This window comes from Mytilus californianus, unplaced genomic scaffold (genome assembly GCF_021869535.1).
Source record: "Mytilus californianus isolate M0D057914Y unplaced genomic scaffold, xbMytCali1.0.p SCAF_9, whole genome shotgun sequence".
Lineage (NCBI taxonomy): Eukaryota > Metazoa > Mollusca > Bivalvia > Mytilida > Mytilidae > Mytilus > Mytilus californianus.
This window is the reverse complement of record NW_026262745.1, coordinates 60,564,538-60,580,226: the sequence shown is the minus strand read 5'-3', so window position 1 is coordinate 60,580,226 and position 15,689 is coordinate 60,564,538. Positions and strand designations below refer to the sequence as shown.

The window sequence follows — 15,689 nt, the reverse complement described above, 5'->3', positions numbered from 1 at the left end:
TTGAGATAAGTAGAAAAAGAAACATGATATAAATAAATATAATGGTATTAAATTGGTATATAGCGTGTTTTATATTTTACGACAAACACATTTAATTCACTTCCGGCAGCATGTTTTCAAAACTGTGCAGACGATTTCAAAGACGATCATTGTCAAATTTCCAAACTTTTGTGCGTCAGAAGCGAAAACAAACACTAGTGACATCAAGTCAAATATACAAAAACACTATTTTCAGATGTTCGTTAGTTATAAACCAGTTAGAAAACACATTATTTAACATTTTTAAACAACGAACTACCGGCTTCGCGTTCAAGACCTTTGCTGTGCCATTTGCAGGATCATTGGCACTGATAGGAATCAAAGCAAATTGTTCTGGGAATTTTGATGCAAATCGTAAGAAATGAAGCATTAAATGCAAATATTAACGAATCTTCTTCTCATGACATGTGTACTTGTTAAATGTTTATCCACATAATTTTATTGCATCAGACTGTCAGATTATGTTAATTTGTGCCCAAATCATTTCACAGTCAGTTTTTAGTTCTTGGGTTTTGTGCTGATAAATTCTTTGGTGACTGCATGTAATATCCCCCTAGCTTTGGTTGTTTTTACTGTGTGGTCTCTCAGTTCTATAGACATGATAGATGTTACCCAGTTAACACAAAAACATTGTGTTTATGTTTTATAAACATTTTGAAAAATGTTGTGAAAATATCGTAGAAAATATCAAAATCACGTTAAAATGTATGGCGCTAAAAATATTTTCAAAACATTTTCCATAACATGTCCAGGATATTTTTAAAACATCATTAAAACGTTTCTGAATTTTGTTGACAATGTTTGTAAAATGTTTTGTAAATGTTTTAAATATGCATGTTTATAAAATATCCTTGAAACATTTTTAAAACATAAAAAAAATTGTTTTTGCAGGATAAAATGTTGTGAAAATGTTCAAAAAACATTTTACAAAATGTTTTAATAATGTTCATATTCTCAAAACATGATTTAAATGTTATATGAATATCATTAGAAAAATGTTTTCTTACAACCTCATTCAAATGTTTTATAAAATATTCAAAAAACATTTTAATCATGTTTGATCTGGGGGTGGGGAGGGGGGGTCCTGGGTCCCCTTATGGAGCTTCAATTATGGTTAATCTAATTCCTACTATTTCACTCAAACTTTGTCTAGTTTAGAGCCTGTGGCCCCTCTTTTCATAATCCTGGATCTGCATCTGAAAAACAACTGCTGTCATACTGATCTTTACCCCACATCTCCTTTTATAATTGTTTGTTGATTGCAGTTGAATCTACATATATTTTGTTTACCGTAGATACTCGCCTAATAGTCGATCCTACTATAAGTCGGGGTCCCTTTTCAGCTCCAAATTCTAAGGATTTAGTCTTGACCCTCGTATAAGTCGGACAAAATTTGGGCATTTTTTTTTCAGCTGACAGTAACTGAACGCCGGTAAAACCAATGCAAATCCAGGAATAATATTCATTTCTGCATTAATGTTTGTTTGGTTTGAATTTAGTTGATGCTCATCATGATAATTTATATTGCTGTTAATAATAAAGATGTATTCATTTCTCTTGTTTTGTTCACTGTTCAAATGCTAGATTAGCCATGTGTTGTTTACGTAATGCATCAATGATTTTGTAGGGTATGACTAACAACCTATTGTTTGATAAAAGCGAATATAAACCAATATGAACCTGAAAAATTTAAAGTCAATCAACACTTGATGAAAATATTTTTCACAGCATACATAACTCGGTGTTAAATGAGCATGTACACTTCATAATTCTTATTATATTGTGATGATTAAAGGATTAAAAAAATTAAGTGAAGCTAATCAATATATTAAAATAACTAACTCCAACTCATTAGTGTCATCTGTTTACCTATCACTGATAGTTTTCACACCTTTAGTGAATACAACTCTTTGTCTCTTAATTGGGGTTATCAATGGATTATATTGGCTTGTCAATCAATTTTGTAATTTTTGTTTACCTGAGACACTATAATGAATAATATTTTGATTTTGGGAATGAATCTTAAAATTATTTTTTGATTATTATATGATTTATAAGCATTGAATTGATATCATGATATCACAATAATGACACAATAACTCCGCTGAAACCATCCTTTCACAAATTTGGTACATTGTTATCTCCTTTTCATTTTTGGTTCTTGGCTCTTCTTTTGGGTTTATAGGAAAACCATGTGACCATGAAAATCAATACACAAACCGGAAACAGTAGAATTTCAACACGAATTTGCAGAAAATGTTTACCAAAGAACAAATAAAACACAAAGACAGTATTGAAGTCATTTATTTTCAACAAAAACTTTTTATTTATTGATTTATGTAGGTTTGGCAATCAAAAACGTAGTTTTGACCAGGAAATTCACTCCTGACCACTTTTCTCAAGCATGGATTTTTCCTCTGGTTGCTAGATCTCGTCTATTAGTCGCCCCCCCTCTCTGGATTATGAATTTTACTCCCAATTTTCCGACTAATAAGCGAGTAGGAACGGTACTTTTGTCGGATTGATGTCTCATTGACATAACCCTATTTTTTGTAATACCTTGAACACGTAATAATTTGTCATGGTTTTTTTCTGATTTTAATCTTAGTGCATTTTTTTTGAGAAGTATTTCTTGATCTCATGTTTGATCACATGTAGCATCGGACATTTTTTTTCTGAAGTTTTTTGACTGTTTTCTTTGCTGCCTTAGTCAACACGATACAAGATAGAATTACAATTATAAATGCAAAACATTTATTCAATATTTTCGTATCACTGTTCTTTTTCAAAGTTTCTTTTGTTCCATTCTTTTTATTTCTTTTGACATCTGCTGGCTTCTGTAAAATAAAGTGTAAACAAATTAGTCCTTCTGTTTAGTGATTAAACGAGTGGAAATTCAGCTAATTTCATTGAATTACACAATAAACTATTTTTCTTCAATTTAATCCAGTGTTTTCACAAAAATATATTGAAAAGTGTCATCTAATCAGTGTTAATGGATTCAGAAGCAACAATTGTAGCTACTTTATACATCTGTAGAGTTTGGGGTGTATTATTATTACAAAAGTGTAACGGTAGATTTCACCAGTTTATAAAATAAGACATGTATACTGTACACTACAATTTTCTCAACTTAGAGTAGCCAGCCGTGTAGGGCCTGTAACATTTTCTTGGTCTTGGTTATTGTATATTTCAGCGCAAATACATGTACTATAGATTGAGGATTTTAAAGAATAAATACCTTCATAAAATTTGCTCCTCCAGGATGGTTTGAATCATTTCTAAGCTTATATTCTTCTATATAATCCCCATTTCCATTCTCAATTTTAATCTGCATTTCTGAAAATCTATCCTAAATTTTGGTACGTCTAATCATGCTAATTGATCCTACAAAAGTTAAAATAAACAAAATAAATAAAATACAGGTAAGAAAAAGTCACATTGTATTAGTCAGCTACAAAGGCCACAACATTCAAAAATAAACAGCTGCGCCATGAGCGCATGATACGCCCGTCACATTTTTCGAAGAAAAAAGTTCAATCATTTCTCAATGTCAAATCAGAAATTCATGAAAATTGAAAGGGAGCTTAAGTTAATAGATATAAACTATTCACCAAAGTTTAAAGAGAACTGCTGAAAGCGTTTTTGAGTTATTGTCCGAAAACTAGAAAATCCACGCTATTTTTAAGGAATAAAACTCCAGAACTCGGAAACGTAAAATCTAAAATTTAAAAAGTTTTATTCAAATTGGTTAAAGCATTTATGAGTTAATGTCCGACATGTTGACGACAGACATACAGACAACGGTATACCATAATACGTCCCGTAAACGGGCGTATAATTAAAGACAATTCAAACAATGAAACTAATGGCATAATTTATAAAACAAATATGTTAGAAATGAACCGACAACTACTAAACATACTTCTGTCTTGGGACCGGCACATAAATAATTATCTGGCCTTGGGCTGGGCTGTAGGGCTAAACACAAATGTACAAGTTACATAAACAATATATTATAGCACAGGGGCGCGTATCATAGATATTTTGGGGCGGAAATATATGCCAGTCAACTGGTATGCGTTATATATTGTGTGTTTATAGCTAACCATTGCATGTTTGAGATTCCCTTGACTAGTAGATATGTAGCCAGCGATTGAGCTAAGGAAGTACAGCTTAAATAGCTCAGTCTGTTAAAGCCAACAAAGCGTCAAAGGGCGGACTTGTAACACAGAACTTTTCAGACATGCTCACTGGTTACAAGTGATTACATTTATGAATTTTAAAATCATATAAATAACCCTCAAGTTTAACCCCTTTTCTATAATTCGTAATGTTCACTGGACATAAACATCATAACATCTAGGTAGACTAAATCATCACCCCCCTTTTTGCATTGTGCTTGCTTACACTCGTATTAATTCTTGGAATATATTAATCAAATTAACCAAGATATTTCCAGAAGCATAACAATGTTTTATAAATGTGAACTAGTGTCATATCTTACCAGTTTTAACGCATGATAAGGTTATTCTTCATTTTGTACGTTTCCTTTGTCTTTGTTTACAGCATGGTAAATAAAACTTCCGGTTACTGGTTTCCAAAATTGCTTCGGATCATGTTCGTTGGTCATCGGGATCAGTTAGATTTTAAATGTGTAAACTTTTGTTGTCGGTACTGGAACAGAAAATCCGGAAAATAGCAATACGTGCAGTGTAAAAGGCTATATATGGGAAGTACCCGCTTCAATCACTGTCATTTGATGAAATAAAGTTTTTCTTCCATAACCTAAATTAATGTTTGCAAAATATTGTTTAAACATTTTCTATTAAATGTTTTTAGGTAAATGTATTCATAATATTATTTTAAAATGTTGTTAAAATATTAGTAACAAAATGTTTTATAAATTCATTTTCTCAATATTAAATGCGTAACGTTTTTAAAATGTTTTCATCAAATATTATGAAGAAATGTTGTTAAAATATCTTAAAGGCATGTTATTAAAACATTTCATGAAACATATTTAGAAAATGTTTTAAAAACATCGCAGCAATATTGTTAAGAATGTTTTACTCATATGCTTTTAAAATGTTTTTCAGAGGTAGAACGTACATATCTTCTGAACATTTATAAAACATTCAAACAAAATATCTTAAAAAATGTCATTGAAAACATTTTCATGAATATTCTTACATCATTGTAAAAACATTTTCAAAAAATGTTTTAAATAAATGTTTTTAAAATACAATAAAAAATATCTACATAACATCACGAAAATATTTTTTCGACAACGTTTTGAGACGACATTTATACAACCTTATAAAAATGTTGTGAAAATGTTTTGTGCTACCTGGGTAGGGAGCTACCATTTGATTTTTATGGGGGGCTAGGATGAAAAATTTTGTCCTGCATTTTTTTTTAGTTGTAATCTCTGTCCTGCCTTTTTATTTTTTACTCTATTCGGTCCTGTCTTTTTTTTTATTAGTTTATCCTGACTTTTTTTACATAAATTGTCATCCTGCCTTTTTTTTTTGCCAAGTTGCTCATCCTGCCTTTTATTTTACTCAAAACTCCTGTCCTGCCTTTTTTTTCAAATTTCATCCTAGCCCCCCCCCCCCCCCCCCCCCCCCCCCCCCCCAATAAAAATCAAATGGTAGCTACCTTATAAAGATCTGTTGGGAAGTATTCGAACGAGGATGAATTGTTGTCAAGCCAGGTTTCAGTACCAAGTATGATATTTGGTTTTGCAGAGTCTATCAATTGTAAAAGTTCCGGTTTTTTATTTTGAACGGACTGGAAATTAATTTTGAGAACTCTAACATGTCTAATACATGTAGGTTTTCTGCTTTTATTTGTAGTGCACTGTTTCTTTTTCATTTTACATTGTTTAGGTATTGATGAGGATGTGGCTTTTGGAGCACCTGGGCTCTTAATACTGAGTTATCATTCAATGTGTCATACAAATTTATTGTTTCAATGGTCTAGGGGTTAAACAGACTAGTTGAGAAGTTGGGCTATTCATAAGATTGAAGTCCATGAATATTCCACAATTCATGGACATGTTTTGTCGATATAAATAACACCATGCAGATAAACATATTGTTCTTTGAGAAAAGTTTCTGCAAATAATAATGTTAATATGTGCCCTTTTGTACTTGAAAAGTGTTTAAATAAAAAGTTATCATTTGAAATTTACCCCATATAACATGTATAAAAAGGATATGGTCATTACTTTGAGGGGTTAACCCTCATTTGAGGGGTTGTTCCCAACCTATTGAAAATTGACTTTCCATTTTGAATTTTTTATTAGGCCTAATGATATTAAGGATTATTTCCCTTTTGTTGTTTCAATGCTAAACATACATAACATATGGAAATTTTATAGAAAATCCACAGCCTTTCCCCTTGTACTCTAATATTTGACAATTTGGTGCTTGATAGATAGAGGATTATTGCATGCAGTGCTAGCAATGATTTCCTTAAAACAAGTTTATAAATTAAGAGACTGGTTAAAACAAATATAGATATGGACCAATTCAAATACACCTTCTAGGGTGCGCTTGACTTTAGTGACTCTGCACAAGGTCTTTGGAATGTAAAGGTTGTTTAGGACTTTTTGTAAACAATAAACACTAGCACATCATGGACAAACAAGTGAGTAATCTATGTTTAAAATTTTATAACGAGAATCTCTGTATTAAAGTTTTTTATTTGCCACATAATCCCCATTTTCTATAAAATGCAATAAAACAATAAATAATTTTGCTTTGAATGAAGTTTCCCTTTGGTACACATGTATATGTGCAAAATGGCACATCTCTATTATTATACCCCCGCTTTAAAAAAGTGGGGGTATACTGTTTTACCTCTGTCCATCCGTCAGTCTGTCAGTCCGTCCGTTCCATGAATATTGTTCGTCGCATCTTTCTCAGGAACTACATTACAAGGATTTCTTAAATTTGGTTTCTGGGTTTATATGAGTCAGCTATACTGTGTGATGCGTTTTCAGATTCATCACTCAACAACTTCCTGTTTACCTTATACTTTTAGCGGGCGGGGGTATAATTAGTGAGCAGTAGCTGACAGATTCACTTGTTCATTATATTTACTGTTTTGATATTATTGCACTTTGAAAATTTCGTAATACACATGGCTACAGAAGGGGTCATAAACCTTAATGATCATTCATTTATATCTATCTTTGAAATGACCAGCTGATGACCCATGGATAGACAACTTTAAACTAGTTCAAGTCCATCAATGTTATTTATGTTTGTTTTGATGGTTTCCACCCTTTTTTGGGAATTTTTTTAGATTGATTTTTTAAATTATATTTTATATCAATTTAAGAGTTTTTATTAACAACATTGTTTTACTTTTACATATGTGTTATTTTCAATTGTAGATTTGAGGCTTTTAGAAGCAGTAAAAGATAAAGACAATAGCACCTTAGAGAGGTAAGACTTATTCTATAGTTGGAGCTCACACACAAATAAGTACTTCTGTAATCACTAGCCAGTCAACACTGAGGTTGTGAGTTCGAACCCCGCTCTTGCGGGTGCACTCGACTCCAATCTTAATTGACTAGGATTGTCAGTTTTCCTATCAAAGGTCGGTGGTTTTCTCTGGGCACTCCAGCTTCCTCCACCAATAAAAATTGGCCGCCATGAAATAGCCCAAAAGCGGTGCTTAAAAGTCGTGTTAAAACACCAAAAATCAAATCAATCACACAAATAAGTATAATATAGAATATAGAATTGAATGGGGAATGTGCCAAAGAGACAACAACTGATCAAACTGCAGAAAAGAGACCATGCAAGGCCACCAATGGGTTTTCAATGCAGTGAGAAAATCCCACACCTGGAGGCGGGCTTCAGGTGGCCCCTGAACAATAATGTAGACTAGTTCAGGGAAATGGATTCCACACTAAACTTCGAAAAATACAAATGAACCAAAATTAAAAAAACACACAAGACTAACAAAGGCTATGGGTTCCTAACTTGCAACATGCTGCAATCAGGAGTAATACTTATACAATTCATGTTTATTTATTTGAAGATGTAATGTTTATTCACTTGAAGATGTAAGTCATATTTATATAAATAAGAAGATGTGGTATGATTGCCAATGAGACAACTCTCCACAAGAGACCAAATGACACAGAAATTAACAACTATAGGTCACTGTAGTGCCTTCAACAATGACAAATGAATGAGCAAAACCCAAACAGCATAGTCAGCTATAAAAGGCACTGAAATGACAAATGGAAAACAATTCAACGAGAAAACTAATAGCCTAATTTATTTACAAAATAATATACCAAACATTTAAATTTACTGACCTGTATGAGGCAAAAATTGTAATTAAGTATGTCTTTTTAAGGCCATGCACACCAATTTATAGGCCAAGCACCCTAAAAAAGACTCCAAGATTATTGTTAAAAAAATCGTCCTAAATTGATATAACATGTATAAATTATAATTTAAAACATGAACCTAAAAAAAAATTATAAAAAGGTTGGAAACCATTCAAAAACATTTATCTTTGACCTATACAAGTCAAAGGTTGTTCAATTACCCATGGGTCATTTCAAAGGTCATGCTCACTAATTTTTATGTCAAGCACCCGTATGAGAATGCCCAAAAAAATGAAAAAAATATTATTGAATTGTTATCTTATATATATATACAAATGTATGTAGGACTCTGAACCGCGATGGTACTCCGAACTGCCATGGTCACGCTGATGTGCGATGGTTTGACACTAAAGTGCGTTTTTGATCATGCTGAAGTGCGTTGTGTCATTGTGACGCTATCTTGTTGATAGCTATGCTGAAGTGCGATGGATTACATAAATCATATTTTCAATGTTTTTTATGTTCACATGTCGATGTAGAAATCTATTTGTTTTGTTAGATGTAGCTTTTCGTTTTTTTTTTTATGTAAAACATCGAGAGTTTAACCGTCTAATTTAAAACAGTCATTGAATTTCCAGTCCTCACTGACTGTAACGTTGTAGTGTATATTATACTTTGTAAATAGTTAAGACAAAATAAAGCAGCCGTTCATTCAATCGTTCAGAAATTGACGCTTCTATTTTTTTTAAAAAGCAGGACTAATTGCAATGATTAAAAAAAGTGTGGTAGTTGTTTGAAATGCAAATACTTCTTAGTTAGTCAGAACCAAACAAATTAAGCGAAAAATGTATACTGCTGTTGTGAATAAGAACCAGAAATAAGATAGATCACCCGTGTCTTTTACTGCAACTGGAGAAAATGTTGAATGTTTAATATTTATATACCAACTTTTTAAAAAATCAAGCTCTCATAATAATTGTACATCTGTAAATTTTAAACTAGCCATCACACGTCTGATAGACCATCGAACATCAGTGAAAGGACCATCGCACTTCAGTGTAGACCATTGCAGTTCAGCGTGACCATCGCACTTCAGCATCCCCATCACACCTGCGAGTCCCACATATATATAAGTGAACTTTTTTTAAAAGATTTTTATTTAATTTTCAAGGTTTAAAAAGCCTGGGGCTGTTTTCTGCTCTCTTTGACACATTCCCCATTTCCATTCTCATTATTTTGTTAGCTCACCTGGCCTAAAAGGCCAAGTGAGCTTTTCTCAAATTAAATCAAACTTGGCCACAATTATCATTGGGGTATCTAGTTTAAAGAATGTGTCCGATGATCTCGTCTGCCAACCAAGATGGCGGACATGGCTAAAAATAGAACATAGGGGCAAAATGCTAAAAGTTTTGTCTATTATTTTGAAATCATTGTATATAGAGAATATTGTATTTGTCAAAGGGTCAAAATAAATATTTTGTCAAAATTTTATGAAAATTAAATGAACCAAATTAATTTTAGTCAAGGTGTTTGGTACCACCTTAGATTAAAATGTTTGCCTACATGTACCTACTTGTACCTAACATATTTTGTTTCAGCATGCTAGATGAAACAGAGGTTTTATTTGCTTATAGGCCATACAACACTAGCTACATATTTTATGATACATTGTAGGCTGATCAAAAGTGGTGTAGATTTAAATAAAAGACACCAGTTAGGATGGACAGCCTTACAAGTAGCTGCAATCAACAAAAATCTAAAGTAAGAGTTTTATTACATTTATACTGAACAATTGGAAGCCTCATTGATTAATTGTTGTTGTTTATTAAAAAAAAATCAGAATGCTTGGCTTTATCAGCTGTACCAGTTCATTTTATTGGAGGGAGCCAGAGTATCTGGATAGAACCACCAACCCTTTGGAAGCAGAATTTGCCATCCTAAAGTCAATTAAGATCAAAGTTGAGCACACTTTGCCCTCAGCTGTGTTCAAACTCACAACCTCAGTGTTGACAGGCTTTAGTTATCATTCTAGATGAACTACTTAGACCACCTTACCATTGAGATCCTTCAATAGCAAGTGTATACACCTTGAAAGTCTGCCCTTTATTATTGTGAGTGAATGCAATAAAATTATACATGAATATGTATCAATTTCCTGTTGCACTAAACACATTAATTGGCCATAACTCTGTAGCAGGTATGCCTACTACCAATTGAACATTGATTGGAAAATATAAAACAGAGAACAATTATTTTAAACTAAATTTAGAACCTAGATCAATGAATAAAAAAAAGGAGATGTGGTATAATTGCCCATGAGAAAACTATCCACCAGATATCAAATGATGAAATTCTACTAGGAGGACCATGGAATCAACATTTCTTTTATAATACCGTATTTTAATTATAGAGCAGTGGAATTGTTGTTGAAGAATGGAGCTGACCCTAACTTAGGAGATGACTACACTCATTATTTGATGATGGCAAGAGAAAGGGGCTTCAATGCATTACAAGGTAATATGATACACAGGATTGTTATGCAGTTGTGACGCAGTAAAGTTAGACAACACATCTTCATTATATATTAATGAATAAAAAATGATGTGATGTATACACCAATTAGACAGCTCCAGTATTCAACACACACAAAAAAAACAATAGACTTCTACAGATCAATGTATTGTTTATAAAGATACACATGTGTTAATTAAAGAACTATGTATTGCTAGAAATCACCATGAGTTTAAAAAGTTGTGAATACAATGAACAGTGACTATAAAAATCTGCCATAAACACCAAGCTATAAATCATATGCATGTAAATTGTGTATAAATGTTCATTGCTGAAGAAATAAATTACATTATTCTAAGGGCTGTTCCAAAATTGATCAAGGTGGGGGGATAAACATTTATATTATGGGTGGTTGTTATCTTAAAAAAAGTGCCTCCTTTGTCCCCCCCTTTTGCATTTAACTTTGGAGCAGCCCTACCAGCCCTGAAAGTAATTACATTATTCAATATCAGTATTAGAAAAATGTAATTACTTTATGTCAGTTATGTCAGTAGTGCAGTAAAAAAGTAAAGTTTACTTTGTGTCAGTAGTGCAGTAAAAATGTAAAAATTACACCATGTCAGTAGTGCAGTAAAAATGTTAATTTTACATCAAGTCAGTAGTGCAGTAAAATATGAAATTTACATCATGCCAGTAGTGCAGTAAAATGTGAAATTTACATCATGTCAGTAGTGCAGTAAACAAGTAAAATATACATTGTGTCAGTAGTGCAGTAAAAATGTATAATTTACATCATGTCAGTTCATGTCAGTAGTGCAGTAAAATGTGAAATTGACATCATGTCAGTAGTGCTGTAAAAAAGTAAAATTTACATTTTGTCAGTAGTGCAGTAAAAATGTATAATTTACATCATGTCAGTAGTGCAGTAAAATGTGAAATTGACATGTCAGTAGTCCAGTAAAAAAGTAAAATTTACATCATGTCAGTAGTGCAGTAAAATGTGAAATTAACATCATGTCAGTAGTGCAGTAAAATTTTGATCATTAATATCATATTTGTCAGTAATGTTAGCCAGAGAAGAACAATTTAGTGACAGATTAAACAGACAATCAACATTCCAGGGCTGTACAGCTTTACATTATGCCGTGTTGATTGATGATGCTGCCATTGTGAGGGCTTTGTTGGAAGCAGGTAATACAACACACTTAAATATACCATTGAAAGTTCATTATAACATTGGCATAGTTGCCAACTCACATGGACATCTAATCCTAAGATATGAGTTGCATCAGATAGAAATCGACCTTATGCAAGTGCACATATACATGACATGTATAAGACATGGATTGATTTTGGAACATTCGAATACGAAATATAAGATGAACTTTGGTCTGTTTTTTAGGGTTTTTATAACAACTCAATTTCAAACAGTTACAGACTTTCCGTAGAGATTTTTTTCAACCAGAAATAGGTTAAAAGATGTATTGCTATTCATTTAATTTGCATAAGGTGGATTTCTATCTGATGCAGCTTCGTGAAATTGCACCCACTGATACTTTTGACATGAAAAAAAAAATGACCCATTCCAACATGTCCAATGCCCATCTGTGTGTCTCTTCATTCAGGAAGAGGCTCCACTTACTCTGCTTTGTGGAACCTGTTTTCATGATTTTAGAATAAACTGGGGATGGAATATTTACATGACCACCTGCAGGTCAGCCTACCTTAATATAATGACCTTTGTATTGAAGGGTCAAGTCAGGATTAAGTTGAGGGTTTAACAAGTGGCTGGAATTAGTGTTAGGGTTAAGGTTCTTAAAAGGGCCAGAGAAAGTATCTGTATAGTCCTATTAATGTAAAAAAAAGAAGACTGGGATACATAATTTCGATTTTTTTAAATTCAGTGAATTTTGTTAACTCACTAGTGACTTTTTTCACGGTCTTCAGATACAAGAATAGTTGTCTGATCTCTAAATTAACCAATTCATTGTGTTCTATTCCCGATTGTGACATTTGGCTGAGTGTGGATTGGTATAGCAGGTGGTATATGCTGAGCAGGAAACTTTTACCAAATGCGTACAAAGTTTTAATCCTGGTATATATATCTTTGCTGAGTTTATTTACAACCACTGGGTCAATGCTACTGCTTGTGGAAGTTCCCTCTCTGAGGATATCACCAGCCCAGTAGTCAGCATTTCTGTGTTCACATGAATTATTATTGATGTGGTCATAATTGTTTAGTAACTGTTAACAAAACTTTGAATGTTTTGAAATACCCTGGTACTAGGGATTTACTACCCAAGGAAAAGAAAACCTTAACGGAATTTGATAAAACTTTTCAGAATTTTGGATCCTCGACGCTCTTCAACTTCGTACTTTGTTTGACATTTTTTTACTTTTTTGATTCGAGCATCACTGATGAGTCGTTTGTAGATGAATTGCGCATCTGGTGTTACAAAACTTTAATCCTGGTATCTATGATGAGTTAATATTCACAGCTTATTTCACTTCTTTTGGAGTTCATACAATTACCTCTGTTTTGAACGTATGTTCATAATGGATTAATGAGATTTTAACATCCTCAAACTCTCCGGTGGCCACTTCAATCCTTTTGTGGCAGTGGTGAGCAGCTGAGACATACAGTACTTCAACCTTTTCATATTTTTTGAATAACATTATTACACTTTTTCATGGAGAGATAAATAGATTTGACAAATATCTGATGCATTTACAAAAGTGGTTTAATTTGTATCCTTGAAAAAAAATGATTAGTTTCAGATACTTATGATTTAAGGATGTTCGCCCCTCTGTTTCAAAATAACAAGCTTTTTAAAAGACTGTTATAAATTGAAAGTATATGATTTATAGAATTAAAAAAGCAGAAAAAAATGAAGGGTCCGTGTGCTTGTTTTCAAGATATAAGCCATTAAAAATTTGGCCAGAAGTGATTCTCTCTAGATTTTTCATACATTTAACATTGGCACCTTTTTTCTTTCAAAAACTATGAAAAATAACAAGGATTTTATAAGATTTTCAAATATGGCTTTTTAAACTATATGTAATATAAAAATATAAAAAGAAAGTAGGGGTTTGCGGGCAAAATGTTTTAACGGCACTACATGGATAAAACTAGAGGATTCCGAATATCTAGCAAAAATTCAAACACAAGAAGAGCGAACATCCTTAAAAAGCAACCCTGTCATATATTTCATCTTAATTTCTCGACTTTATCAGATATCACAATGCTGAAAATAGTGACCTATTCCAGCGACTCATCCCTACCACTCATTACATTGTAAGTCCCCCGCCTGAACTCAAACTACTATTATCTCTTAATTATGAGGGTCTGGTTTACAGAATAGCAAATAATGGGGCAATACTATAGACAAAATAAAAAAAGCCCAATAAAATACAGAAAAACAGGCAAAAAAATAGAGAATAATGGGGTGCTAAAATATAAAGAATAGAGAAATATGGACAAAAAATATAAAAAATAGAGAAAAAATTTGCAAACAAATTAAAGAATACAGAAATGAAGGACCTCCCTCCAGACCCTTATTTATTATGATAAACTTCTATTATAGGAGCAGATCCTACAATAGAGAATAAGAATGGACATAAACCAGTGGATTATGTGAAGAGTGAAAATGTCAGCCAAGTCCTACATAATGCAGAGAACAAAGTAAGGCCATTGAAAACAAATTTGATTTTCATCTTTAGGCCAAATGAAAATGTGGTTCCAGTTACCCAGGGTCAAAAGGTGGGGTGTAAACCTTTTGACCCTTGAACTTTTTTTTTGCTTTTCTGAAAAATAAATTTAAAACAATTCCATTAAGGCATTTTGTGGAATGTAAACTTCAATTCAATATAATTAAATTCACAGACTTCTGTTACCTTTTTTCCATAAAAATTTCCATAAAATACTGGAACCGGATTTTTTCCGGATCTTGATAAAGAAAAAAAAAAGAAAAATGTCCACTGACCAACTCTATTTTTTTCAGGATGCTACCTGAACCATACATATATTTTTATTTGGCTTTAATAAAATCTATGATTTCTAATGCCTTGCCTTTAAGAATAGGAATACAAATACTTTTTAACACCAATCATCAGCCCATAAAGGGCATGTTACATATAATGATTACATATTTTTAAAGCAGAATCTAATATGATTTAATATTGCATGTGGTGTAGCATTCTTCTTTTTTCATTGGTTATACGATCACATGATTCAAAGGGTATTCCATGTATCTGAAGCCTTGTCTATATTTTTAAGTATATGGATGCTATGTTTCTTTTTATATATATATTGACCGTCAATTTTAAAAATCGTGCAAAATATGATGTAAAATACACAGAAAGAACATTGAAATACATTTCCAAAATATACTAGTTACATATATGTAATATATAAATTGAGAACTTTCAATCAGTCAATACGTTATATATGGACCTGTTAGAATATATTGACCCTCAGACTTTTTATAAGCAATATTGGTCAGTGCATCTGTCTGATATTCCATTGGTACTATATTCCATTCGTCCCATTTTCCCATCCCATATCAGCTTCAAGTTTTGGTTAAGGGAGTTTATCACGAAGTTGTGGTCACATCATCTTGAAACTTAGTGCACATGGTTGTTATGATGTGAATTATTAAAATTATATAACATATTACATTTTAGACCTTGATTTCAAAATTCACTGAGCATGAAAATATGAAATTGCTAGCAGGGTATCATGTCAACTATGGACATGTATTCTTGTAATTACTGGTATAATCAT

General features: G+C 32.3%; 1 protein-coding gene and 1 long non-coding RNA gene across 2 annotated transcripts in view; one reads left to right on the top strand and one right to left on the bottom strand.

Annotated features, from left to right (window-relative positions):
- The first annotated feature begins 103 nt into the window (after positions 1-103).
- LOC127716185 (caseinolytic peptidase B protein homolog) overlaps positions 104-15,689 on the top strand; it is a 58,642-nt gene continuing 43,056 nt past the window's right edge. Inside the window, exons 1-6 of the mRNA XM_052222312.1 lie at positions 104-393; positions 7,445-7,496; positions 10,070-10,156; positions 10,806-10,909; positions 11,969-12,097; positions 14,491-14,588. Coding sequence (XP_052078272.1) covers positions 111-393; positions 7,445-7,496; positions 10,070-10,156; positions 10,806-10,909; positions 11,969-12,097; positions 14,491-14,588 — 753 coding nt within the window. The 5' untranslated portion in view covers positions 104-110. The remainder of the gene's footprint in view (positions 394-7,444; positions 7,497-10,069; positions 10,157-10,805; positions 10,910-11,968; positions 12,098-14,490; positions 14,589-15,689) is intronic.
- On the bottom strand, positions 2,777-4,742 carry LOC127716205 (uncharacterized). The gene is made up of 3 exons (XR_007988803.1): positions 4,547-4,742; positions 3,281-3,426; positions 2,777-2,876 (listed from the first exon to the last, which is right to left on the bottom strand). It is a non-coding gene; the product is annotated as an uncharacterized LOC127716205 (long non-coding RNA).